At 45.6% G+C, this 26,556-nt stretch overlaps 1 protein-coding gene across 1 annotated transcript in view; it reads right to left on the bottom strand.

The window, feature by feature from the left end:
• Positions 1-26,556, bottom strand: part of LOC147901918 (kinesin-like protein KIN-7E, chloroplastic) — a 54,661-nt gene that overhangs the window by 12,692 nt on the left and 15,413 nt on the right. Inside the window, exons 15-16 of the mRNA XM_087374560.1 lie at positions 26,338-26,520; positions 10,267-10,449 (exon numbers count right to left, since the gene is read on the bottom strand). Of these exons, the coding sequence (XP_087230686.1) occupies positions 10,267-10,449; positions 26,338-26,520 (366 nt within the window). The remainder of the gene's footprint in view (positions 1-10,266; positions 10,450-26,337; positions 26,521-26,556) is intronic.

The following is a 26,556-nucleotide window of genomic DNA, read 5'->3' as shown; positions in this document are numbered from 1 at the left end:
TGTAATGTATCCTCTCATCAAGGGTCACACCCTTCATGAGGGGTACACACCTCTTCATGCACATACACTTTGGAGTACACACCTTTTCATGTGTGACTCTTCACTCTCTATATAAGAGAGGCCCAATTGTATGGATGACACACAACAGCTACACTACAGACACTCAAGCAATACAATTATTCCTTGTTCTCTGCTATTTCAGTCTCCTTTCTGTTTCTTAGCACATTTTTAAATATAGTAAATCTAGGATTTCTTACAGTGGTATCAAAGCAAATTTCGCTCCTGCCTATAGGAAATGCCCCCCACCTTCTAGCGCCTATCTAATACATCTTTTTCCGCTAGAAGGACATCCGTGCACATTGTGCATGGAAGAGATGGAGAGGATGAGCGTAAAAATTTTTAGCGCCAACCCTGCCTAAAGTTAATCAATGGCCGCTCCATCTTCCACACATCACGAGTTGATGTGAATGGACATGACAAAAATCGTGTCTTTTCATGTGCTTGGGCAGTCCCAAAACCAAGGGACGCACCTTTTCCACCATCGGACACACCTTTTGATGAAGAGTCTTGACTCCTCACCCAAGGGACACACCCCATCGTGGCAAAAAGGACACACCTATTCATGCGGGGACACCCCTTTTAAAAACAGTGACACACCCCTTCATGAAAAGATGCACCTATTCCAAGGGTCACACCCCTTCGAATAGACACACCTTTTGGAACCAAGCACCTTATAAAAAGGGTACCTAGAGGGGTTAAAAAGGAAAACCCAGCCCCAAACCTTAGGTCTACCCTATATTACCCAAGGGTCAAATAAACCCACCCTTTAATTTTGTGGGCAACCACCCACCATAGGCAGCCACAAACGAAAAACAAAAGGGGCGCCCCATTTTCAACGCCCATACAGATTTCGTCAAGGTGGCTTGCCTCCTTACGCAGCCCCTGCCCTCACCGGTTTGCTGCTCCTGCCCCCTCGCCATTTGCTGCCCTGCCCCCCTCGCCATATGCAGCCCCTGCCCTGGCCAGTTTTCGGCCCTGGTTCCCTGCCAGCCTGCAGCGCTAGATCAGCGCCAGCCTGCCATTTATGCCACAAATCAGCCATGGAAGCCTGCAGCCTGGTTTCGCCAGCCTCTATCGTGATCCAGCCTGCAGCCTTGGAAGCCTTTTATCGCGATCTAGGCTGCAGCCTGTTTCGCCATTGACAGCCTACCCCCCCCCCTTCTTTCGCCACCTTACCTACCAGTTCAGCAGCGGTTCAGCCCTTCAATCACGATGAAGACAGCCTCTGAGATTCGCCCTGTTGCTGCATTCCAGTCCTGTCCAACCAGTCCAAGCTCTATTCCTCGCACCCCACAGGCATCGGTTCTCTAAAATCAACGCAGGAAAACTGCCTTTTCTGCATCCAGCCTCTGCCAATGCCTCTGTCTACCTCGAAAGTCTACCCGGCACCTATCTCTGGTTCACACGGCCACGTGGATTTGCAAGGACAGCAGTATGGACTTCCAGACAGCGATCTGCAGGCCTTTTCTACGCAACAAATTGGGAGATTAAATCAATGCCAGGTGGCTTCTTTCCATTCTACTTTTAAAGATTCTCTTTTCATTATCCAATTACAGCAAATGAAAGACGCTCCCTTGAAAAATGGAAACCCCCGGTAATTCACCCGGCATTTCAAGGACACCTTAGGCATCATCTACTACACAATATTGTGTTCAGATTGCACAACCAGCCCATTTCGGAGCTTTGGCATCGTGGGTCTTCTGTGTCACGTGCACTCCTAGTGATTTGGACCACATCCTATACCTTCTGCGTGAGGCACCTCAATTACATTACTTCCTCAGCACAGTCCAGGTTGTGTTCCACGAGACACGAAGATACCCAGAACCCGATATTCCTCTAGAGTTTGCTGTCCATCTTTGGAGAGAATTTTACCCCTCACCTTCGGCATCTCCAGGGTACTCTCCACCTCCTTCAGCTCCCAGATATCCTCCTCTACAGGTTGTACCTTCCCCAAGACAATATTTACACTTTGAAGGCACTCCTTCTCCTGGATATCCTCCACTTCCGACAGCAGCTCCTTATCCCTTCTCAGATCCGTGGACTCTGCAACCTACTCCTGTACTCTCACAAGCAGTAACACCCATTTCGGCATCACCAGTGTTACCTCAGACAAGACCTCCTTTACCAGATTTCCAGGGGTGGTTCCATCCTACCTCGCCTGCCCCCTCCAACATGAGCAACCTCAGGGAGCAGCCTGAATCCTCTTCCAGGAATGGTACAAACTAGAGCACAGGTTCGTGCTTTTCTCACAGAGACCTTAGATATGTCGCAACGCTCGCATGCAGCCTCTCCAGAGATCAAAGACTCAAGTCCAAAAAAGACCCCTGAAGTCAACGTACAAGGCGAAACACTACTGCAACTTCAAATTTCCCACCTTCAGGACAGCATCTCCGACTTGGTCCAAAAAGTCCAACAACTTCAAGCAGTACCACCCATACAGAGGATGATGTGACGCAACCAGATGACTATGCAGATTCATTCCCACCTGAGGTAGAAAACACTGAACTACGTGCCCTCTACCGTTTACTTCAAGCTTCCAAAACTAAAAGACTTGACATCAAACTTCTGGAAGCCTACAATGGTCAACACAATCGCTGAACAGTTGACCAATGGCTCGCAAAAATGCACATGTATTTTGATACTGTTGACCTCACTGAAGGCAAAAAGATCGCCTTGGCAGCCTCCCTCCTCAAGGATATAGCTTTTCTATGGTGGCGAAGACGCTTAAAGCACGGCAAAAGTGTGTTAACATGGGAACGTTTTGAACACGTGCTCCCTAAGCAGTTCATACCTGCCAATGCGGACTTCCAAGCATGATCAAAACTCCGACAATTGGAGCAAACAGGCTCCCTGTCTTCCTACATCTCTCAGTTCACCACATTGGTACTAGAGATTGATGGTTTAACTGAGGATGATCGCCTTCATGCTTTCATTTCAGGCCTAAATCCCTCGTTACGCATTGATGTCCTTAAAGCTAACATCACCACCACGGCTGGCGCTATTGCTTACGCAGAGCGCATTACAGATTTCCAAAACACAGGGAAGCAGAGTGCTAATTGCACACAGAACTCTACTATGGCCAAAGGTGCTCGCCCTCAAGATAACACCAAGTTTCCAAATAACTCCGATAATCAAGGTCAACGACAGTCTCAAGATCCCCAGAATTCTCAGAAATCATATGCTGGATTCCAATAGAAGCACTCCTTCAAGGATCGCGCCTCTTCTTCTTCACAAAGTCATCACCGACATCCCCAACATAAAGGTGCGGACACTGACAAGAAGAACAACTCCAGCACAAAAGTTGTACCATCTGTACAAGCGCCCATAGATGGTTCAATTGTCCCAAGCGACCAAAGCAAAATTCCAATATGGAACCTAGCACTTCCCAAACAAAATATGCTACCCCAGCATAAGACAAGAAAGGCAAAGCTGTTCAAATGGCAAATACCATCCACCTGAGCCTTGCCAGCAACCCCAAACCTTCCCTGCCCACTCAAGTACTTTGTGTTTAAGGATCGATTCGTGGAACAATGGTCACTATCCTCATCGAGAGTGGCTGCTCTCATAACTTCCTAGCTAGTTCTATGGTCGACAAACTTCGGTTGACCACCAGTCCTAGTCTCATGGACTATCAGATTGAACTCGCAAATGGAACTATTTTCTTGTGCAACACCAGAATCAAAAACTTGTCTTTTCGCATCCGACATTATACGGACAAGTTGAACTTCGACATCATGCCTCTTTCTCGGTACGATGTCATACTTGGACAACATTGGCTCTACAACTATGATCCATCAATCAATTTTCGCAGCCATACTATCCAGTCTGTCCACCAGGGAAAACTTATTGAGCTAGCTGGTTCTAGGGACTCTCCTTCAACCCCAGTTGCCTCTGCCCTACAAGTAAAGAAGTGGGTTCGTAAACGTCAAGTAAAGACTTCACTTCTGTTGGTTACGGCAGTAGAGGAGACACCAACAAAGGATCCTCCTGAATACCTCAACCAACCTTTTTTCCAGCCCTACCTGGATATTTTTCCACAAGAATTGCCAAAGCAGTTACCACCTCGACGACCAGTGGATCACCCAATCAAACTTATTCCCGGTAGTAATCCATCGTCGAAACCTCCTTATCGGGTTTCTTACACTCAAAATGAAGAAATCCAAAGACACGTGACCGAGCTACTCGACAAAGGTCACATTCGGCCCAGTCGCAGCCCTTTCGGATCTCCTGTACTACTTGTGGAAAAAAGGAATAAGTCAATGCGCCTCTACATCGACTACCGAGCCCTCAACAAGCTCACTATCAAAAACAAGTATCCATTGCCTCGCATCGATGACCTCTTCGATCAACTTCTACATGCAACACAATTCTCAAAGATTGAAATTCGTTTAGGTTATCATCAAATTCGCATACAAGAAGGCGATGAGTACAAGACAGCTTTTCGAACAAAGTATGGACACTATGAATGTTTGGTCATGACTTTTGGGTTAAACAATGCCCCGGCCACATTCATGACACTCATGAACGACATCTTCAGGCCTTTCCTCGATATGTTCTTCATCGTTTACCTCAATGACATCCTTGTTTTCAGCAGATCCCTACATGAGCACAAACATCTTCACCAAGTTTTTGAAATTCTCCGCACAAATTCTCTCTACATCAACATTGAGAAGAGTGAGTTCTTCAAGACCCAACTCGAATATTTGGGACATGTTATTTCAGCTCAAGGCATCTCTGTGGATCCCAAGAAGGTCGAGGTAATCCGAAACTGGCCTACTCCTAAGAATGTTCATGATGTCCGCTCTTTTCTCGGATTGGCAAACTTCTACCATACAAAGGTCTATCAGTTTTCCGAAATCGCAGCTCCTATGTCCAAATCATTGAAAAGCACAGCAGTTTTCAGTGGCTTCCCGAAACAGAGTGTAGTTTCCAACTCAAGCAAGCACTCACTACCACACCACTTATGGCTATTGCTGACCCAAACCTTCCGTTTGAGGTCATGACCGACGCTTCCAACATCGCTACAGGAGCAGTCTTGATGCAAGAAGGCGGAGTTATTGCTTTTGACAGCCATAAACATTCTGATATCCAAACCCAATACCTGATTTATGATAAGGAGTTTCTTGCCATTGTACATGCTTATCGCTCTTGGAAACATTATCTCATGGCAACCGACTCGGTGGTCAAGATAGACCATCACTCTCTAAAGTATATCTTTACTCAGCCAGTCATGAACGCTCGACAAGCACGCTGGGTTGAGTTTCTGGCCAACTTTCACATGACCATTGAGTGCATTCCAGGACTACGCAATGTAGTTGCAGATGCTCTCAGTAGGTTAACTCTAGCATCAGCTATGGTAATCTCTACATTACATGTGGATGTTCCGAATTCATTCAAAGGAAAGTATTTCAATGATAAAGACTTCGGCACAGCAGTACAAGTTCTTTCAAAAGATCAACCTTCGACTTTCGAACAGAAGATTTTCTCATCCTATTCTTATACGGACGACCTTCTGTATTATCAAGATCGCGTCTGTGTACCACATGACAAGGATGTTCGACGTCTTTTGTTAAAAGAGCATCATGTTGTTTCTTATGCTGCCCATCCAGGCATCAACAAGACTTATAGGTTACTCAGTGCAACATACTACTGGCCTCAGATGAAAAGCGGCATCATCAAAATGATTACATCTTGCTTATCTTGTCAACAAATGAAAGCAAGCCGACGACTTCTAGCAGGACTTCTTCAACCTCTTCCAGTTCCAACTGAAAGGTGGGAAAGTATTTCCATCCATCTCAAGGAGCTTATGGACACACTCCGATTATACCAACGAATTTTGTACTTCAACATCGAGTGGCCCTAGCCGATCAACTCGTTCAAGAAATGCAAGACATTCTACTCCAAGTCGGGGATCATATGCGAAAAGCGCAAGAGCGGTATCAACGGTCTGCCAACAAACATAGACGTCACCTGGAATTTGACACTGGTGACATGGTGCTATTATTCGTAGCCCCACATCGCTATAAGATGGTTAAGTCTGTGTTTCCTAAGTTGCGACCAAGATACTATGGACCTTTCCAGATCGTCAAGAAAAATTCACCTTTAAGTTACAAATTGGAATTACCACCATCATGGGGTAAAATCCATCCGACATTTCATATTTCTTGGCTAAAGACGTACATTCCAGGCAATGAAGCAATTCCTCCTGTAGGTGATTATGTCCCAGAAATCGAAGACGATTATGTTCTCCTTATTCCTGAGCATATTCTGGACCATCGACAGCGAGAGACTCGACATCGACTTATCACGGAATTCCTTGTTCTTTGGCGAGATCTGGACAACTCCGACGCTACTTGGCAATCTGATGAAGACTTACAGCAGTACCCTAACATTTTACAACAGTATTTTCAGAATTTACAGTGATATTTTCTACATCAGTTCATTATCTCCACTAGGGTCTTATTTTGAGTGGGAGGGGATGTCACGATCTGTGACGTATTCCTTTCTCTATTTCTAGACTTATGGATGGTTTGATGAATGGACACTTGTGGAAGGGTATATACCTAGATGAATCCAGGAACATTCCCAAACTCATCCTCTAAAAACACAACATAGTGCAGTTTCAATCTCATGAGAGTCACTCACAAGGTTGAAAACCATAAACTCCATCATGCATAGCAGGGACTAGCTACTATGACATCCCCACTGACGTCATCAGCGCCCAACAGTGGGTGTAGACCATAGTATAAAAATATGCTCTCACACATACAAATCCACACACCCACACATACTTGAGCATCCATTTATACAAAGTCTTCGTACTGAGTTTCTGTCGGCACTCCGGAGGTGAAGGGCAGACTCAGCCATGATGAAGGCTAGCACTAAAGGAGAAGGCTAATCAAAAGGTAGTCCAAAATCTCTTCATTCAAGCTACAACTGCTTGTGAAGTCTAAACATTTTCATTTTAGTCTCTCCCCAACGAGCATCTAAATCTAAATCTAGCTGATAGGGCAACGCACCATTTAAGATAGAAAGAATTATCACAATACCAGCAGGCCGCAACTTGGACGAAAACTTCACGAGGTGAAATTTGCATGTCCGCTAATACGGCAGAAGCATATACCTAGATGAATCCAGGAACATTCCCAAACTCATCCTCTAAAAACACAACATAGTGCAGTTTCAATCTCATGAGAGTCACTCACAAGGTTGAAAACCATAAACTTGTGGAAGGGTATGCCCTTTCGACGGGACACTTCCTATGAGGCACAACCCTATGCCCTTTCGACGGGAAACTTCCACAAGGGGTACACACCTCTTCATGCACATACATTTTGGAGTACACACCTTTTCATATGTGACTCTTCACTCTCTATATAAGAGAGGCCCAATTGTATAGATGACACACAACAGCTACACTACAGACACTCAAGCAATACAATTATTCCTTGTTCTCTGCTATTTCAGTCTCCTTTCTGTTCCTTAGCACAATTCTAAATATAGTAAATCTAGGATTTCTTACATCATGCATTGCCTCTACTGCATGGTTTATCTGATCTTAAAGACAGTCAGGCCTGCTGACTCGCTGCCTCACTGGTTATGGAAAAGCAGTGACAAGATGCTTGCTCACCACTACTGAGCTCCAACAAAAGTTTAATTGTAGACTTCCACACTAAAGCTTAGTATTGTGGGTTAACACCCATGTACGATACGTAAGACCTAAGTCTATTGCATCCAATGCATGTCGATGCCTCCTAGTCTAATTCAAGTCATTGCATACGTGCTGATTGACTGAAACAGATAGAATGATCATGAAAGAAACAATGCACCATTGCAATTATTTAATCTTTATTGTTTACATTCTTTTGGCACGATCCAAGCACACAAAAGAGACAACTTAGGGGTTCCATCATGGCTTTGTTTTTTGAGCTGAATACATCCTTGAATCTATGCATAGATGCATATAATTATTGTTTGTGTTCCGTACATATGGCACCATACAGAAGATATTTTTTGTGGGCTGAATACATCCTTGAATCTATGCATAGAGGTTTTTTGATTCTGTTCCGTATGTATGGAACCATACGGAACATACAAAGTTCCATAAAGCACGTTTTGATCTGAAAAACCTGGAGAAAGACCTATGCCAAATAAAAGTGCCATGGCCTTTCATACCCATTTGCGATGCTGCAAATGGCCCCTTCTTCCCAACTGAGCACTTCCCTAAGCCTTTGCTTCACTTCCATTTACTGCCGCCTTCCTTCTTCCCTTCCATCTACTCCTTAGCTCCCATGTCTTCTCCCTCTAGCAAGCTGCTTCTGCTCAGCTCTCCTCTTCTTTTTATGTACTCACACTGACCACTCTCGGGCTGCCCCTTCCTCCTTTTCTTTGGGGCCTCACTTCCCAATGCTTCTTCCAAGCTGCCCTCTTTTGGCACCTGCTTGCTGGCTCACCTCCTCTAGACACAGCCTCCTCTTCCATGCTGCCCCTTCTAGGCTCTAGTTTCAAAGCAGCCCCCAAGGCTAGAGTTAATAAGTCTAAATAGCTGTGGGCCTTGGGATAGGATACATAATATATAACTTCTCTCTTCCCCTCCACCCCCACCTCAGAAATACAAGAAGACGTTTCAAATATTTCAGTCAACTTTTCTTCTACAAACACATTCCTAAACTCATTCCATATGAATGTTTTCTAACTTTCCAAACTACCCTGAATTCTGCCAGATGGTGGACAACATGATGCCCAAATTCATTATGGATGAAGATTTGGCTGCTTGCTGAGGAATGAAGTCTATTTAATATTATCATCTGAGCATTAACTACTTGTGAATTGTTCTTGTGGCTGGTCAGAAAGAGGGGTAAGGATTCCATTTACAACACCTGAAACCCTGCCTCCTGTTGACCAACTTTCAGGCTCTGTAGAGACCATTTGTCAAACTTCCTTACCTAAACTGCATACAGTTTCTGGGCAGACACCTGCTGCTCTCTTGTTTGCTGACACTATGCCACATGGCATCATTTCATGGTCTTGCTGTTGTACAGGTTACAGGCCCTGTGCCTGCTCTTCTAGCTGCATGGATTCCCTGTGGAAGTCTATGCCCTTTGCTGATGCATGCATCATAACTGCATGCTGCTCTGTTTGGCTGCAATATGGGAGTGCATAAGCTGCTCCAGCTGTTGCTGTCCAGCCTCATGGCAGACTAAGTGGCCTTCGTGCTGTTTCTTGACTTCCCTCTTGCATTACCATGTACTTCCGCTTTCCAACCCGAATGTAATGAATTGCTTCAACGTGGAAAGAGTAGAGTCGACCTGTTGTTGCTGATGGCATTGTCAATCCTTATCTGCCCTCATGCCTCTCCAATGGTTGTTCTGCTGAGTCCTTCCAGTAGAGCATAGGAAAATCAACCAAACTCCATTCAACGTTGTGGGAGGCTCATGTACACATACAAATCTTGTGTTGGGGAATTGCTTGAGCTCCTCGCATCATTCACACTTCCAACTGATCAACAAAATGTCTACCTCTTTAAAATATTCAAGATCCAAAGCGTTCAAGAAGTAAACTTTCAGGAAAGAGGATTTAGGGATGCTTTAATAGCACTCATGCAATCTATGTGGTCTCCCCCAAAGCAGTAATAAACAAGAAGAACGTTTACCAAAGATGCAGTTACGTAATGTGCATTGCTTGCAGGATCACATGGCATGTCTAGCCATGATCCAGAGGGGAAGCAGGAGGAATGTGCACAGGGTGGGCAAGCACTCCCTCTTTCCTAGTTACTGCAGCCTAGGTTTAAAAGCAATGGCTTCTAAAAATGCACCTTGGAGGGCTTTAGCACTAAAACCCTTTAACACACAATTTGGATACCCGCCACTTAAAAAGTGATCTGATTATCTTGCTCCTATGGCCCCTTTTCCTTAATTCCTTCTTCTGTGATTATGGAGCTATACACTCATGTAGTCGGGCAGAGACCCCTCAGTCATTTGGCAAAAGCTCCTCTCTCTTACGCAATATATTGGCTCTAGAATAACTTTGAACGTAAAAGAATAATTTATTGCTCACCGAAAGAAAGCAGCAAACCGGAAATTTGAAATATTTGCCCAACTTCAATCTCATTTATTTGGAGTCTAAACATAGAGCATGGTAAGCTTTCCCAAAGAAATTAGAATCATTAAATTTAAAAGACAAAATATATATTTTTTGAAAATTTACCCGAAGCTTGAACCAACCAAGCATACCCCGTCGTTTCCCCTTCTTCTCATCTTTTCCATTGTCCTCAACACTATTGATGTCACTCCTTGCATCAGAAGACAGCTCTAAGTCACGGTCAACTAGTCTTGAATCATCAGCAAAGTCAAAGGCAAAAGAACGCCTCTTCTCTCCAAGAGAATTCAACTGTAGCATGAGTATTCAAGCCATTAGTACGCATCTCTCTCTCTCTCTCTCTCTCTCTCTCTCTCTCTCTCCCTCTCTCTTCCACCTCTGTCCTCTCACACCCTCTCTTGGCTGGGCTGACCTCCCTGGCCTGGGCTAGGGGGTAGGCCCCTAGCCATGGAGGCGCAAGGGGAGTTTTAAAAAAATCAAGCACGTTTATGAAACCCGAACCAGCAGCCCACCCCATTCCAGATCGAATACAACTGTCTAGTAGCCTGTCCGTGGTCCAGCTCAAATCATTGTGCCGTTGCACCCTGCCCACAAGATCAAGAAGGCGTGCATTGTTCCAGCTCGAATCAGCAGCAACAGAGCTTGAGGACATTGTGCCAGCACACTCTTTTCCAGGAGTAGCAGTCATCCATAGCTGTATTGCAGTAGCAGTGCCAGATCAAATCAGTAAAATCCCTGTTCCAACTCGGTTCAGCAGCAACAGAGCTTGAAGACATGATTCCTCCTGCCTGACATTAAATAAAGAGTGATATATTCCATTCAAAACAAATCATACGACAGGTGGGAGAGAAAGTACTCCATTCCTAGCCTCAACAATGTGGCAAAAAAGCCATGGAGGTGGTCTAAGATGCCACGACATCCCAAAAGGGGTTAAGTGAAAAAATAAAGAGCAGTCCCATGTCCTCATGAAGGAGAGAAGTCTCCCACGAGCTGCCAAAGAAGTGCCTGTACACCTCTCCCACTGCCTCCTAAGAGTGAAGATAATCTCTGCCCAAATGGAAGCGAGAGTGTCAGCCTCTGTGCATAAATGGTCCCCAAGGACAAAAGAACATCGCGAACACCATATCCGCCATAGGGTAATGCTGGAAATCACCTCCCAGGCTGACCCTGCAGCTGAAGTAGGCATGGAATCCTGTGCTGGTACCGGTACCAAAAGTAAATCCTGTGGTTCCATGATGCTGGCCTCCGTGGGACCCCGTCTCTGGCGACGTTGCATGAAGAAACCGAGGTCTCCTGGCTCTGACTCAAAGAGAGTAAAGGCTCCAAATCCTCTCCCCCAAAGAGCAACGCCCCACGTCATCAGAAAGGACTCAGATGTCACATCTGAGAACAACCTGAAGATACCTGTCCATACCACTCTAGAGCTGGTGCAACTCCATAAACAATGCTTGCTAGATTCCTCCGCAAGCTGACAACGCATACACAAGGAGGGTCTACCCATCTGCTGGAGCCAGGTACCCACAGGTATGCCCCTATGTATAGTGAGCCAAAGAAAGTAGGAGACTTTCGTGGCTCTACTAATGCCCCAAAATTGAGTCCAGTAGCTCAGCAAGAGCTCTGCAGTAAGTCCCTGTGCATGCCAATGCTGGGAGGCAGATGGAATGTGATGAAAGTCTCTCTGCTGAAGCCTGTAACCTGCCGTCATCGAGTACTGGAAGAAAGAAAGAGGAGGAACGCCTGCCACTGGAGCAGGCCATGCCCACTCACCTGGGTCCCAATCAAGCTCCGCAAGAGGTCGACCCTAAAAAATCCAAAGTCTCCATCTAATATCCTCTGCAATGGTCAACCTGGAAGGATCTGTGGCCCATGCCTTACCCAGGCAACCAATGACCCTGACTCTCTGCCAAAGAATCTCCTGATGATCCAGGGGCTAAGTGGGATACAATCTGTAAGAGGAGTCAGTCTCAAAATAAATAAATGGTGCCGGTCCTAAGCGAACTACAATACATAGCCCAACCTCACTAAAACAACCTGACCAAGTAGAAATGGTATCAACATAGGCTGGATCTGTAAGTACATCCCTCCACTCCTGAGAAATAGCTCTCATGATCAGTAATCTGGTGGCAACAATTTGTCCAAGTGGCCCATGTCTATCTCTGATCACCTCCTCTGACATCTCTACACCTTCCCTGAATCAATCTCCGACTTTCACAACCCCTTGAGCATGCCATCTGGCCAAGGGAGTCCTAAGTTCTATACCAAGGGAAGATCCCTGGTACCGAACTAGGGAGTTATGGTAAAGTGGCTGTCGGGCAATTTCCTCTCTGGAGGAGGGAACTGCTCTGATGAGGTGCTGTCGAAAAAGATTCCATATCTGAACAAGCCTTTTCACAAGTGGTGAGGAAGGCTGAAAATGCTGGTCCATCAGGAAGATCCAACTGACTCTACCTGCCCACTAACCTACTGCTCTGGGGGTGCACTGGTGAATCCCATGCAGTAGGAACTGCTTCCACGGCTGATCTCCTGGAGTCAAACCTCTAACAAGAAGTTTGACTATAAGACTCTGCTTTGCATCTCCGGATCAAGAACCCCAAGTCCTCCCTGCGAGAAAGGTAAAGTGATATATCCCATGAAACTCTGGCCCTAGTGTCCTTAGAACCATCCCCACCACTCCACAGAAAGTTCTGAAGCAATCTCCTCACCTGACGAATTGAGTCAGCATGAAAGCACCAACATGACGCAGCATACCACATAGTCGCTAGTAGAACCTGGTTGAGTATACCAGTGCTCTTCCGGCCAAAGAGAGTCTAGCCGTACTCTAGTAGGCTGGCTTTCTCCGGATACTCTCAAGAACTGGGGCAAACAGTTGCGTCAAGGACATCTCAATGCCAACCTGGAAGCCTAGATATCTCGTGGAGGTGCCTCTCAGTATCCATACAAAGCCTCTGTCTCCTCCCCATGCTGTGGTATCCTGCTGAGCTCCAGTCCAGTTGCCTTTTGATTTGTTCTAATTGACCAGCCCCCCTGAGGCTAGGCAGAACTTGTCAATTGCATCCGCAGCAGTAGCAAGACTATATGCATCTCCTCTGATTGTCAGTGCCGTATCATTAGCAAACTTAGTGTCCAAAAGCTCCTGCTCCTACCGGATAGGCAGATGAAGGCCCAAAGTGTCATGACTGGTAGCCTGCTTAAAGTATCCCATAGCCTCCGCTACAAAAAGGAAAAGGTAAGGTGCAAGTGGGAATCCCTGTCGTACCGATCTGGATAGCTGAAAAGCCGGTCCTCTGCCTCCACAGACCACCATCCTACTAGAATAGTGAGAGTAAAGTGAGGAGACCCATAAAATCCATCTATCACTGAAGCCTAGCCTCCTCATAGTGCCCTCCAAGAAACCCTAGTCCACCCTGTCATAGGCCTTCTCAAAATCGAGAAGGAGAATTGCAATCTCCTACTGACTCTCCTTCGCCTAGTGAGTGGCCTCCCAAAAAGTGAAGATATTATCCCAAGATACTCCTATCTTGGACAAATCCTGTCTGAGTAGCTTTGATGATATCTAGCAGCATAGGCTTTAAACGAAGGGCCAAGGTCTTCGCTAGGATCTTATAGGCTGTCCCTAAAAGTGTAATGGGTCTCCAATTACGTAGGACTGTCTTGTCTCCCCCTTACGGGATGAGACAAATCATACCTGTGCATAATGCCTCACCCAAAGATCCTATATTGAGAGCCTCTGAAAAGGCAGAAAGTAGATGAGGTCCAATCGTATCCTAGAGAGCTCTAAAAAGAAGGGGCGACAGACCGTCCTTCCCCGGGCATCTGTCTTTGGGCAGCTCATGTAACACATCTGTGATCTCCAGGAGTGATAGCGGGCTATCCAAAACATGACTCATTCTGTCTGAGACCATCTAGGGGACATGACTCCAAATCTCCTCTTTGGCTCTAATCATCTCCTTGGTGACTGGATCGGCAGTGTAAAGAGTGGAATAGAAATCAAAAGTGATCTCAACAAGACGATGAGGATTCGTCTGAAGAGACCCGGCCTCATCCACAAGTCTACGAAGACTGTCCGAAGAGTATCTCTGACCCACTGCCCTGAAGAACTCTCTAGAGCATCTATCCCCCTTCTGTATCCAAAAGGTCTGCTGGGAGTAAAACCTGAAATGCGCCCTCCTGCCCTGAATCTCCTCTAGTCTCTCCTGAGCCTCTGAAAGCTGCCCTCTGATGAAAAGAGAATGAGGAAAGCTCTGAATCAATCTCTGAAGTCTGGATACCTCCGCTCTTGCGTTCCGATCTCTAATTCTGAGCTTTTCCTTCTCCCCTTTTGCCCTCAACTGGCAGGCCATGTTGACTCTAGCCAAAGCCCCCTATACCCACATCAACCATCCCTGATCCTCAGGAGTGTCCTCTATCAACCAAGCCTCTCTCAACCGTTCCGCGAACTCTGTGTCTTGAAAACAAAGTCCGGAACTCTCACAAAGCCTGTGCTCTCCAATCGAGAGGTAGGGAAAATCTGTAATAGGACTAGGGCATGGTCAGATAAAACATAACCCAGGCGGATCCCAATCTGTCCTTCTCTGGCCTGGCCCCAATGGCCAATATAAAACTTGTCAAGCCTAGCCAAAGAGAGAGAGCCATGAAAAACCCCAGACCAAGAGAACTGAAGACTATCAGCCAAGTGACGAAAGTCGTCCAATCGAGCTGCATCATGAAGTCCACCATGCAAAACAAAAATATCCCACTCCACTTTCTCCCTATCAAAAAATCCACCCTCTGTCTGGCCCGACTTGTCTTCAGAGAATTCAACCATGTTTAAATCTCCTCCAACAATCCAGGTGTCTGCTTGAGGAAGGGACTCTCTGAGCTATCCCCAAAATGCACGTCTGCGGGCTGAATCCGTGGGAGCGTACACATTGAGAACACAAACTGCTGTGCTCTCAATCCGAAGAATAACATAGCATGCCCTACTCTCCACTAGTGTACCCTCTTGGGTGATCTCTGGGGCCCACCTGGCTGAAACTGAAATGCAGACTCCTCCCCTCGTACCATCCGCTGGGCTCCAATATGTCCGGCTCTGTCCTCCGAGTAAAGATCTGCATCTGTCAATCCTGTCCTGGGAGAGCTTATGCTCTTGGATAAGCACAATGTCTGGAGGGGACCCTGAGGAAATAAATCAAAGGGAGTCCCTAAGCAACTACAATCTAGGAACTCCGAAGCTACAACCATCTGCATCTGAAATAAATCTATGGCCGTTCACTCCTCTCACATTCCAAGAAATGATGGACAGCCTAGACATCGGATGGAAGTGATGGGATGCCAATGGCAGCGGCACAAATGACTCTCTCTGACGGCGCAATCCAAAGTCGGTCTCTAATCAAGCTCCAAATCTGCCCCAACTCATGTGAAATGGCTCCATCCAAGGGAATAACACTCTGGCGCGAACTCAGGAGCTGAAAGTCAAACCAACCAGCACTCCTGGGATAATCAAAGTCTCCTTGAACCTCAAAGAACAGAAACAGAAAGGCCCTGGCACCGAAGCTAGGTCGAAGAGTCCTAGGGCAAGAATGAATCTGCGAGCCGACAATACGGTGAACCGATGAAAACTGAGTCATGCTCGAAAGCTGTCTATCAATCTCGCTGTCAAGTAGCTCAACTGACCAGCTTTCGTTTCCCCGAGAACGAAAGCTACCTACCGAGAAACGAAGAATGTGTCCCTCTCTAGATAGAGTAACAAATCCCAAGTATTCCTCTACCTCCTCTGACCGTCGACAAAATACCGGGAGAAGTTCCAATCTAGTGAGGGAGTCTGTAGAGACCCCTCGAGCCAAAAAGGACCAAAACTCAACGGGCAGATCTTTGTCAACCATCCTGGGGTCAGGTCTAGGAGTCAGAAGAGCTGAAAAAGGCTGAGCCGTCCTAACTCTACTCCTGGAATAGGTGAGAGGGAGAGGAAGAATCTGCGACGAAGTGCCTGTACGCAAGGGTGACTAAAAATTTCGCTCAATCTCATCTACTAGGATCTCCTGACCCTCACGCCTGTCTGGGTGTACTGAGCGAAATCTGTGACCGCACTCGCAAAAGATCTGGATAAACCAGGAGTGAAAAGCTGCGAGGACGAGGCTGTACTAGGAGGGGTGTCTGAGAGGATGCTCCTCATAGCAACAAAAGAAGGTACTGTGCGATAGAAAAGAGAAAGAGGTCTCGAGGGAACCTCATACAGGCGCATGAGATCCTGGGACGGGCTGTGACTCTGACCTGTGTCGTGAAATACCTCTCTCTCACTCGACTGCTGTGAAGAGGCATCCATCACCGCGTCCGCAGCCTGAGCAGTCTCCTGCTGGATAACTGTCTCAGAAACCAATAAATGAACCTCCGGGATAGAAGTGTCAAGAGTCATCAAATCCAAAGCTACTGTCTCCTGCACAGCGTGAGGCCCTGCTTGCGGATCGTCCTCTGCATCTCCCCTTTCCGGGGTCTCCTACACGTGTGTCTCAACTCCCTGAGCTACCATCTCCTGCGCAGTGTCAAGACCTGCCTGCGGATGGTCCTCTGTATCTCCCCTTTCCGGGGTCTCCTGCACATGTGTCTCAACTCTCTGCCAACTGTGAGCTCGTACCTGGGGCTGCTCATACCGCTGACTCTCCCTCTGTCTCCGTCTCCTCCGAGCTCTCCGTGAAAGTTGTTCCGCTGGAGGCACTAGAGGCTCCCCCAAAAAAGTCTCCTCTCGCTCTGCTGAATGAGTCGAAGCAGGCTCAGAGGCCCCTAGAGGCTGCTCATACTACTGCCTCTCCCTCTGTCTCCGTCTCCTCCAAGCTCTCCGTGAAATCTGTTCCACTGGAGGCACCTCCAAGTCCTCTAAGTTCACTGGAGGGTCCCCTAGAGGAATCTCCTCTCGCTCTGCTGAATGAGTCGAAGCAGGCTCAGAGACCCCTAGAGCCTGAGCTGTAGGTTTTGGGTCACTTGGAGGATGAGATGTATCCGGAGTCTTTGATCGATGCCGACGACTGGGGCAATCCCTAATAAAGTGACCTCTCTTCCGACAGAAAAGACACTGATCAGGAAGACCCTCATACAAAACCCTCTGCTGCATCTGGACCCCATCTCCAATGGAGTACAAAATCAAAGTAGGCAAAGGTCGAAGAGGGGGGAAATCTGAAATGAGTCTGACCCTCGTAACCCCTATGCCAGTAAGTGACTGAGCATAGGAAAGTCTAGCACCTGAAGGGATGACTGTACCTGCCACACTAGCCATATGCTCCACAGCTCTACGACAAGAGCTAACCTCATCAGGAAGTCCAGGGAAAAGGATCCAAAAGGAGACCTGTCTCGGTCCAAGGGAAGTAGAACTGAAGTGCTTCCGCCAAGGCCACAAATGGATGACTCTGCTCTGAAACTGAATCGGTGAGCTCATAAGTACTCTTTGAGTCTGCTCTGCAAACTGAAGACAAAAGAAAAGTACCCTCTGCCAAGCAATCAGAAAACCGTAACTGAGACACCCAAAGAGGCCATGCTGGTGTACACCCAATCACGTAACTGTTGGCCTCTACCGGGTAGAAAGCCAATGATGTGTGTCGAACGAAAACCCTCCTCTGCTACCTCAATCATCTGCACAATGTCGGGAGGAAAAGAAACTGTGACTTCAATCTTCTCAAGTTCGGCGACGGGAGTGGCATTAATGTCCTCCATTGTCTCAGCTTACGCTGTCCTGAGGGGAGGAGCTACCTCTGCTGAAAATATTCACCAAGAACTCGCAACCAACCACAAGTAAAACCCCAAAGAAACCTGTAAAAAGAATGCTCCGATCTTCAGCCTGCGTGGGATGCAAACAGGTCACTCAGTGCTGAAGCAAACAGCTCCGCCAATGCCTGGAAACAGCCCAGGATCTTAGCTCCCCGGAACACGAGTCGAACAGTCCCGGAGAGGGCCCTGAAACTGCCTAACCTGAAGCAAGGGAGGGGCAGGCAATCAGCAAGGGAAAGGGCCTAAAAGGCGGCCTGGCGCGGCCAGGACAGCAGGCTGAAGTAGGGGGGCGCGAAATTCAGGCTGAAGTGGGGGGGCGACCTGAGCAGGACGCTGCCTAGGGGGGCCTGCGCAACCGAGGCAGCAGGGCACAGGGTCAAAGGCCTGCGCGGCCGAGGCAACAGGGCACAGGTGACCTATGAGCTGGGCGCTGCCAAGGGGTCTGCGCAGCCAGGCAGCTAGGGAACGAAGTGCTGCCAGGGGGCCTGCGTGGCCAGGCAGCTAGGGAGTGGGGGCTGCCAAGGGGCCTGTGCGGCCAGGCAGCTAGGGAGCGGGGGCTGGGCGGGCAGCAGCGGACGGGAAGCTCCTCCTACGATGAAGCTTTGATCCTGCCTGACATTCAAGCATGGAGACTTGGGGGAAGGCATCAAAGAAACTCAAAGCAAGCTCGTACTTAGAGTCCGTCTCTCCACCACTCAGCGTTTTACAGCAGGTCAATAATCTGCAGCAAGAGAATCAGGAGTTGAAGGTGAAGCTTCAACAGCTTGAGACACGGCTCACCAATATTCAAAACAGAGACAAACAAGGCACTCGCAGTAGGTACTACATGAATACATGCTTCCAAGTTAGAAGAGATCAACGAACAAGCTGAGAGACAAGGGAATGCACTGAAAATCAGGATAGGGGGCTTACTTGAGGGATGGTACTAGGATGAAGAGACATTTAATGAGACCTCCGGACAGATTCAAACAGCAATAACAGACATTGATTGGCCATAAGAATGCAAAATGATGATCAAGCTAGATGGTACTCATGCGATACTCTCTCTCGGCATGAGCAGCAACAAGGTACAAATACTGAGATAGTCCAACAAACTAGAAGGTACAAAAGAGTGGATGGGAGCTCACCAGAGCCCAATTGAGCCAAAAGGCAACTAAGTTAGCAAAGGTAAAGGCAAGCCAAAAGGACGACAAATGGGCAGTTTATCATGAGGGCAAGGCTCTCATCAAAGAGTTTAAATCCAGACTTACAGACCCTCAATCTATAACTGATGTAGCTTAATAGTAGTAGTAGTATTTTATTTTTCGAATCACAAGTGTGGATGTCCATTCAAGTGTCTCCATCCTTAGGGTGTTTACGCACTATCCCGCCCGTGGGCATGCCCAAGGCTCATGGACGGGCAAGATTGCCCACCCATGGCCCGCCCACGATGGAGATTCATTTAATGCATGGACAGCTGCCATAGTGTGTGAACACCCTTAGCCTTCTTGTACCCAGTTTCTTCAAGCTCATAGACCTTTTGGTCTTCTGAAGAAAAGAGCACTCACAACTATACTATCAAAGCAACAAATGGAATCATAACAGAGGAAGACATGGAAAACGGCCTGAAAAAGCTAGCAAATGGGAAAGCTCCAGACACACAAGGGCTACTAGCAGGGATGTTAAAATGGGGAGGTGAGAAAACAAAGAAAATGCTTACAAGCTCATGAATATGGCCCTAGAGGAAGGGTTTCCGCATAAGGGGGGAGATAGCAAGATGGCAAAGAATCATCGGACAATTATGGTAAGCAGCCTAGTGGCAAATTTATATGGCACTATACACAAGCAGAAAATCAGCAAATGGGTAGAGGAACAAGGAGTGAGGGCACCATCCTAGGCAGGGTTTCGTCCCAAGCACTCAACGGTTGACCCTCCGGTTGCCATAAGGGCTGCAACTGAGGGAGTCAAAGGCAGGAAGAGGCTAAAAACTGCTGTTTCATATATTTCAAGAAAGCCTTCGACACAGTGCCGTATAGGAGGCTATGGGAAAGACTGGAAAAGATCAAAGTTCCTCAAGAACTCAGAGAAGCCACATTCAGACTCTATGAGAAGGTACTAGCTGAGTTATCACAGCAACAAAAGCTCTGGCGAAACAAAAATGCAGTTTTAAAAAGAGGCAATTAACTCAATGGACAGCTATGGAATGCAGAAATACCTTGGAGAAGACATATCAACATTTAAAAGGCATCTAGTTCACATGATCTCAAGGTACAGAGGGGTAGATGGGCAAGACCCCCGATCCTTCGAGAGAAAAGAGCCTGCAAAATCTGCCTCATAGGGGAAGTAGAGATGTAAGGGATCACTACTAGTTGGTAGTGATCGCAAGTCCCATAGATCCTGAAGGGTCTCCCGCAGACATTAATACAATCATACCATATCATCTGTCTCTGTCTCTCTCTGAAAATGAGAAGCTCAAGAAGGAAGGAGATGGCAGCCTTACAGACTACCATACAAGGGAAGCATGCTGAGTTCACACGCAGCAAATCACTAGGGGGAATGCAGATATGCTAGAATGGAATAATGTAATTAAGAAGGGTGCAGCAGCCCCTAAGAAAGAGATCATCTCTCTGAAGCTCTGGAAGAAGAGAAAAGAAGGAACAGCAAGGCCTTAAATGTCTTGGTCAAAGGCTTAAAGTTGGAGATACCCATGTGTCAGATGCCAAGATTTTATTTACCAAAATGGAAGTCAACCTCACATGCGAGACAGCATGGAGGGTTACAAGACCCCTTGTAATGAAACTCCAAACAGCTATGAGCAACCTAAATCTTGACTATGTCCCCCTTTGGAGGAGGAATATAACAATCACAAGCACTTAATTCTATCCATGAAACTGTCCATGTTCAAGTCATCAACACAGAGATCAAAAAGAGACAGGCATCTCCAACTATGGCAAAGATGGAGACTAGGTCAAACTTGAAGGCGCTCATCAGAGCGCCTATAAGCAAGCAATTTGATAGTTGATTTCCAAAATATATCATATTCTTTTGTTGCTTCAATTCCTACACCTAATCCATTCGTGAAAACATACCCCCAAAACAGGATCCTTAGAAATACAAGAGGATACGTTCAGAAAAAGAAATCATAGACTTGAAATTGAGACCCTTGGAATAAATTCAACAGTTGGATGATTGGAAAATAAAAGTGAAGATGAACTCATCAAAGAGATCGTGAATAAATGCAATGGATTCCCTACGACAGCTTATGTCTATTGTTAATAAAGTGATCGGTACACACATGAAGTCAAATGAAAGAAGAGAAGCCAATGGAGGAGGACATCAAATTTGATATCTAGAAAGAGACCAAGGAGCACAAGGCAAGATCAAATAATGCCATAATACTCAAAATCATTGGATTAATGGATATAGCTTTGTAAGACTAGAATATATCCGTACAAATTCAATTTTTTGTTGTTCTAAAGTTCAAAATCATACACAGAAAATAAAAAAGAAAACGAAAGAGAAGAAAAAAGAGGAAACAAAATGCTTTGAAAACCAAAAGGAAGACATACTAAGCAAGCAAAGCAACACTTGTAAGGTATGGTAAGGATGTATGGTACGATAAGGAGCATCTTGTAAGAGGCATGTACATGTGCGGTTCAAGACTCTGGAGACTCTCAAAAATTTAGACACATAAGAGGCGTAAATTGTGCTTTTATTTTTTATTTTATGAGAGGAGGGAAGTAGAGGTAAAAAACATCACAAGACCCTGTACATATATTCAAAAGCAGCATGGTCTACATAGAAATGCCTTGAGCCATCTCATACATGATTATCAGGTCTGCACTTAGAGCCTAAGTTAGAACTGCAGCCTTAAATTTTAAAGTTAACACAATACAAAATTGATATATCAAATAGGCTGAATCCCTTCACCTTCATCCCCAAACCTCAACATCAACAGGTGCAAAAAACTCATCATTATGCTTCATTGCAGCATTAGAAGATTTCGATTCATCAAAAAACAATTTCCTAAGTGATTCCCTGTATCTGAACCCTGTCAAGATGTTCTTGAGTGCCCGATAAGAGAGGGTTTCTTGGCATGGTGAAAGAGGGCTCGCTGCAATAAAAGAGACATAAACAATCATAATGAAAAAATGAAGCTGGCTACAAATAGAAGAGGCCTGAAATACGATTCATCCTTTAGGGAGGTTGATTGGAGGGGATGAGATACTGGGGAGGAGCCGATGGAGAGGCTTGGAGAGGCTTAGCACAGTGGAGAGGGAGCAGATGGGGAGGTTGAACAACCAGAGAGGCTAGTCAAGGGAAAGGGAGCTGATGGGCAGGCTGAGCGGAGAGTGAGGCTTGAGCCAAGGCAGCTGAGCAGAAACGTGAGCTAAGTGGTGAGGATGAGAAGCAGTGCTTTAGGAGACATTGAGCATATGGTGAGCTGAGGACTGAGGGAACCTGACGGTACGATGAGGCTGAGCGTCAAGGTATGCAAGTGCCAGCAGGTATGGAGCAAGCCGCCAGGGGTAACCATTATAGTATAAACATATGCTGTCACAAGTACAAATCCATGTACAAATCCAGACACCCACACATACTTGAGCATCCATTTATACTAAGGTCTTTGTATTAAGTTCCTTAAAAATTTAGGAAGCATCCTAAAAGGACCATAAGGGGCATCCCCCAAATTCAACTATGGTGGTACGATAAAGATTTTAACATCACATAAAGGATTTCAATAACATCAAGGAAAGAGTACTGCACATAGAGGGGGTTATGGGATGCTTTCGGAGTTAATAGGAAGGGACCCTCATTTTCTCGAATGGAGCAGTAAAGGAAGATTCTCGGAACTCACAAACTCAAGTGCATGAAGAGTCTGATCGCATACAAACCAGCTGTAACCCAGTAGAAAGCCATGGAACTCACTAAAATCTGTGGAGTTAGGAAGGAGGACAAATGGAAAGTCTACAGAGAAGGGAGAGCATCTATTACTAATCCTTACGACAATCAACCTTAAACTGATGTAGCTAAGTTTAGCTTTTAATTCATGTTGATTTGGCCAAATTGGCCAAACCAGGTTGGGGATAGAAAATAGAGAGCTTTTAACTTTGGAGATGCTATATACACTCCTCTCTAGGTGATTTGATGTATTGATTTCCTATTTGCCGAATTTTGCCCCATAAATCATTTGGTCTTTTGTAAACGTACAACTCTGTATTGGCAATTTTGATAACAATAGGATCAAGCGAAGATGGCTTTAGTTCCCACCATCTTTGCTTTATGTATTAGCAGGCTTGAGGTGGATCAGGACTTCATTGGCAAGAATATTAAGACCAATCCTATTGTATGTTGATGATATGGCTTCCTTTCACTCTCTTTGAAGGCTCTACAAGCCCACACTAACACATTCCAATCTTACGATGACATTAGGAACATAACCATGCTTATCATGTTGGAACTATAGTGTTCTTTATTACATTTTTAAATACTATGGGCAAAGTCGCTTTGCTTCATTAGTGTCATCAAACCAGCAACCATGTATGCACGTGCAATCTAGTGACTCAGATTGACCAAACAAATTCTCATGCTCTCAGAACGAGTCCAGTACCGCATTCGATCATGCTACTAGAATTAACCACCACAATCTTTCAACTACATATAGCCGTTGAAACAACAATCTTTCTATGGCGACTCATGGCTATGGGGATCTATTTGGTAACTCTAGACTCCCATCACTAGTTTTCACATTCTCATCATATATGCAAAGAAGGATACTGGAATGCAGAGACAAAAGCATTCATTATTGGAGTAGCTGACGTTCTTCCTGTATTTGCCCATCCAATCATGCACTGTGTAAGCTAGAAGCAAAGATATCATGTGTGGACCTGTCTAAGCAACACAACACACAGAAAGCAACTATTACTCCTGCCTCCCAAAAACAGAAGCAGCCACAAGATTGGCAACTCTTTCAGATCGGCACATGCATAGAAGCAATGAATGAAAAAGGATGTTAAAAAAGGCAACAATGATTGGAAGGCCAGAAACTCATCGAGGCAAAGGGCCTGGTGAAGTGGTGTTTTGAAATGGAAGCCTGGACATGGCTCTGACCAGTCACATTTACAAGGGACATTGGCAAAATTCTTACAAACATACAACCAACCCTTTTCGCTGGGGTCATGGAAGGGATAGGGAGAAGAAATCTTGACTTGAGCACCCGTTTTGCGAAACCTCTGGACTGTGCAATACTGAGTGATTGTCTTTTTTGGTTCATCATGCCTATTTACTCAACTGAGTGATCCTATCCATTGTTATTTCAGTTCCGCCTCACCAGAATGCAATCCAAGGGTGGCTTTAAGATGCTTAATAATAGTCGTTTACATACTGGCTGGACTGTGGTATCAACCAGTAGGCTTTGCTAGTCCCTTCTTGCACATGTGTAGAATTCAAATGAATGTTTGAAACTTTGTATACCGTTACATTCACATCCTCTGGATAGGGAATGATATCTGCACAATCTGTATGCGCAGTAGGTTGCTTTGGCTCTGCTTCATCTTTGCACCATCTCTCAAAGTTTGGCTTGCCACTTCTCTTGCATTATTTTGGAAGCATATTCTAAATTCAAATGCATTGAGGGATCAAGTGCAAAAGGCCTTGAAATGTCATTTATATTGCTTTCCATTAAGAGACTTGCGGAGTGCCTTGGAAGGGGGGGATTTGAATTAAAATCAATTGTTTTTGTTTTTGGGAAGCATATTCTATAATCAGAGAAGGGGGGGATTTAAATGCATTGAGGGATCAAGTGCAAATGGCCTTGAACCCCATTTATGTTGCTTTCCATTAGAGACTTGTGGAGTGCCTTGGATGCTACTCTATCGAGCTCTGTTTCGTCTACGTGACCAATGTTGTGCCTGCATACTGAAGGCTTTATCCTGAATGACTTGTTGAAAGATGCAAATTCATGCACATCTACTGGTTGCAGCTTGTTTGATATGTGTGTGAGCAAGGTGACAACGTTGATGTTGTGCTAATGACAGTGGTGCAGTGCGGAAGAAATCAGAAATGGAGAGAGAAAATGACACAAATGAGGCAATGGTAACTGTATTACAGGAGGGAATCCTGCTCAGCCCGGCCCTAAACCTAACCTCACCAATGGCGGGCACACCCACAAAGAAGCCCTCTCTCTCGAGTCTCGATTGTATACCTGAGATGCTATTAACTCTAACAGTGCTTCCATTGGAAATCATTACCAACAAATGCTTTTCCTTGGATCAAAGATATATGGGATGGAACTTCTTGAATTGACTAAGCCAATCAATGAAAAGCCTGCTAGTCATCCAAGCTTTCCTTTGCATGCTCATGAGGATTGCCATTGCAATGGGTACTGTAACCGGATGTGGAATAAAGATGCAATATCTAGGGAGAGTGAAGTTCTATGTGTACCTTCTGTGCAATCGCATGCTTTGTCCCTCCCTACTTATGTGCCAACCTCATTGGCATTTCATATAAGATAATGCTGCATTTAATACATGATTTGCAAGTTATTATGGACCTCCTTAACCACATCTAGCCCAAAATTTAGTCCTCTTCATGGTCTAGACCTTTTTGCAAAGTGAACGCACAATCCAAAATGCCTGCTCTTGAACCAAATTCTTTGAGGGGAACACAGAAGGATTGGGTCTATTTTGCAAAATCTGGCTAGATAGACAAAATCTGGAGGGAGAGGTCAGTCCAAAAGCAAAAGGAGGAGAAATGAATTGCGGCAAGTCAAAGAATTTGTTGCCACAAAGCTGATAAAGATGACAATGGTAAGAACATGATGGAGCTTAGGGAGGAGAAAGAAGATAATTGACTCAGCAGCAAACAGTGAAGTCTCATTAATTTTGTACTATCATAAATGTCCCTGTTTGCACACCACTACACGGGGAGTCAGTGATGAATCCTGAGAAGGCATAGAACATTAATTAGGAAATATATATATTCATTTTAGGGAGGACTGAGAGCACGTCAATAGATCTTAAAGCATCGCCCCCATGAACACAAGTGAACGTTCAGCTGCACCCATGGTTGATTTCTGTCCCTGCCTTTGCCTTAGGGATCCTATAGCATGATCTTAGTATTCAGCTTCTAGATTATGTTTTTGGCTACTCAATGTACTCTTAGCACTTCTCAGTTTGTCATCGATGTACACTTGTACCATAGAAGGAGAATATTTTTTTGTCCGGAACACTAAAAACCTTATGGTGTATTATATAGTTGGCCCAAACAATCTCTTTTATTAACAACTTTATGCACCAATTGTTCTCGTATGATGACCAGGCCAAGCCATTTGAGAGAGTTCTACCTAAAAATATGCCAACAAATACTTAAACCATTCCTCCTAGAAATCAGTCAAAAGCATGGGAAGTTGTGGCTCAAGATCTATACAACACAGGAAAAATATGAGGCCCAGATAACATGGTTTACCTCCTCCTCTCCAAATGAATGTCTTCTCCTATGTGTTTGTTGCTCTGGGCCTTGCGATAGTGTACTATTTTTAGTAGAGACAAGGATCAGCTTTGTAAGTCGTTGAATTCTACCCAAAAGGGCTGCCTTTGCTTGTTCTTCTTCCTCCAGCCTTGACTGCAGCTGCACTTGTCCTGCCTCCAACTGTATACCAAAAGACCATACAAAAGCTTCTGTTAT

Source organism: Dipteris shenzhenensis, chromosome 5, assembly GCF_047967505.1.
Source record: "Dipteris shenzhenensis isolate YYH24624 ecotype China chromosome 5, Dip_SZ_1.0, whole genome shotgun sequence".
NCBI lineage: Eukaryota > Viridiplantae > Streptophyta > Polypodiopsida > Gleicheniales > Dipteridaceae > Dipteris > Dipteris shenzhenensis.
This window is presented reverse-complemented; position numbering and strand designations above follow the sequence as displayed.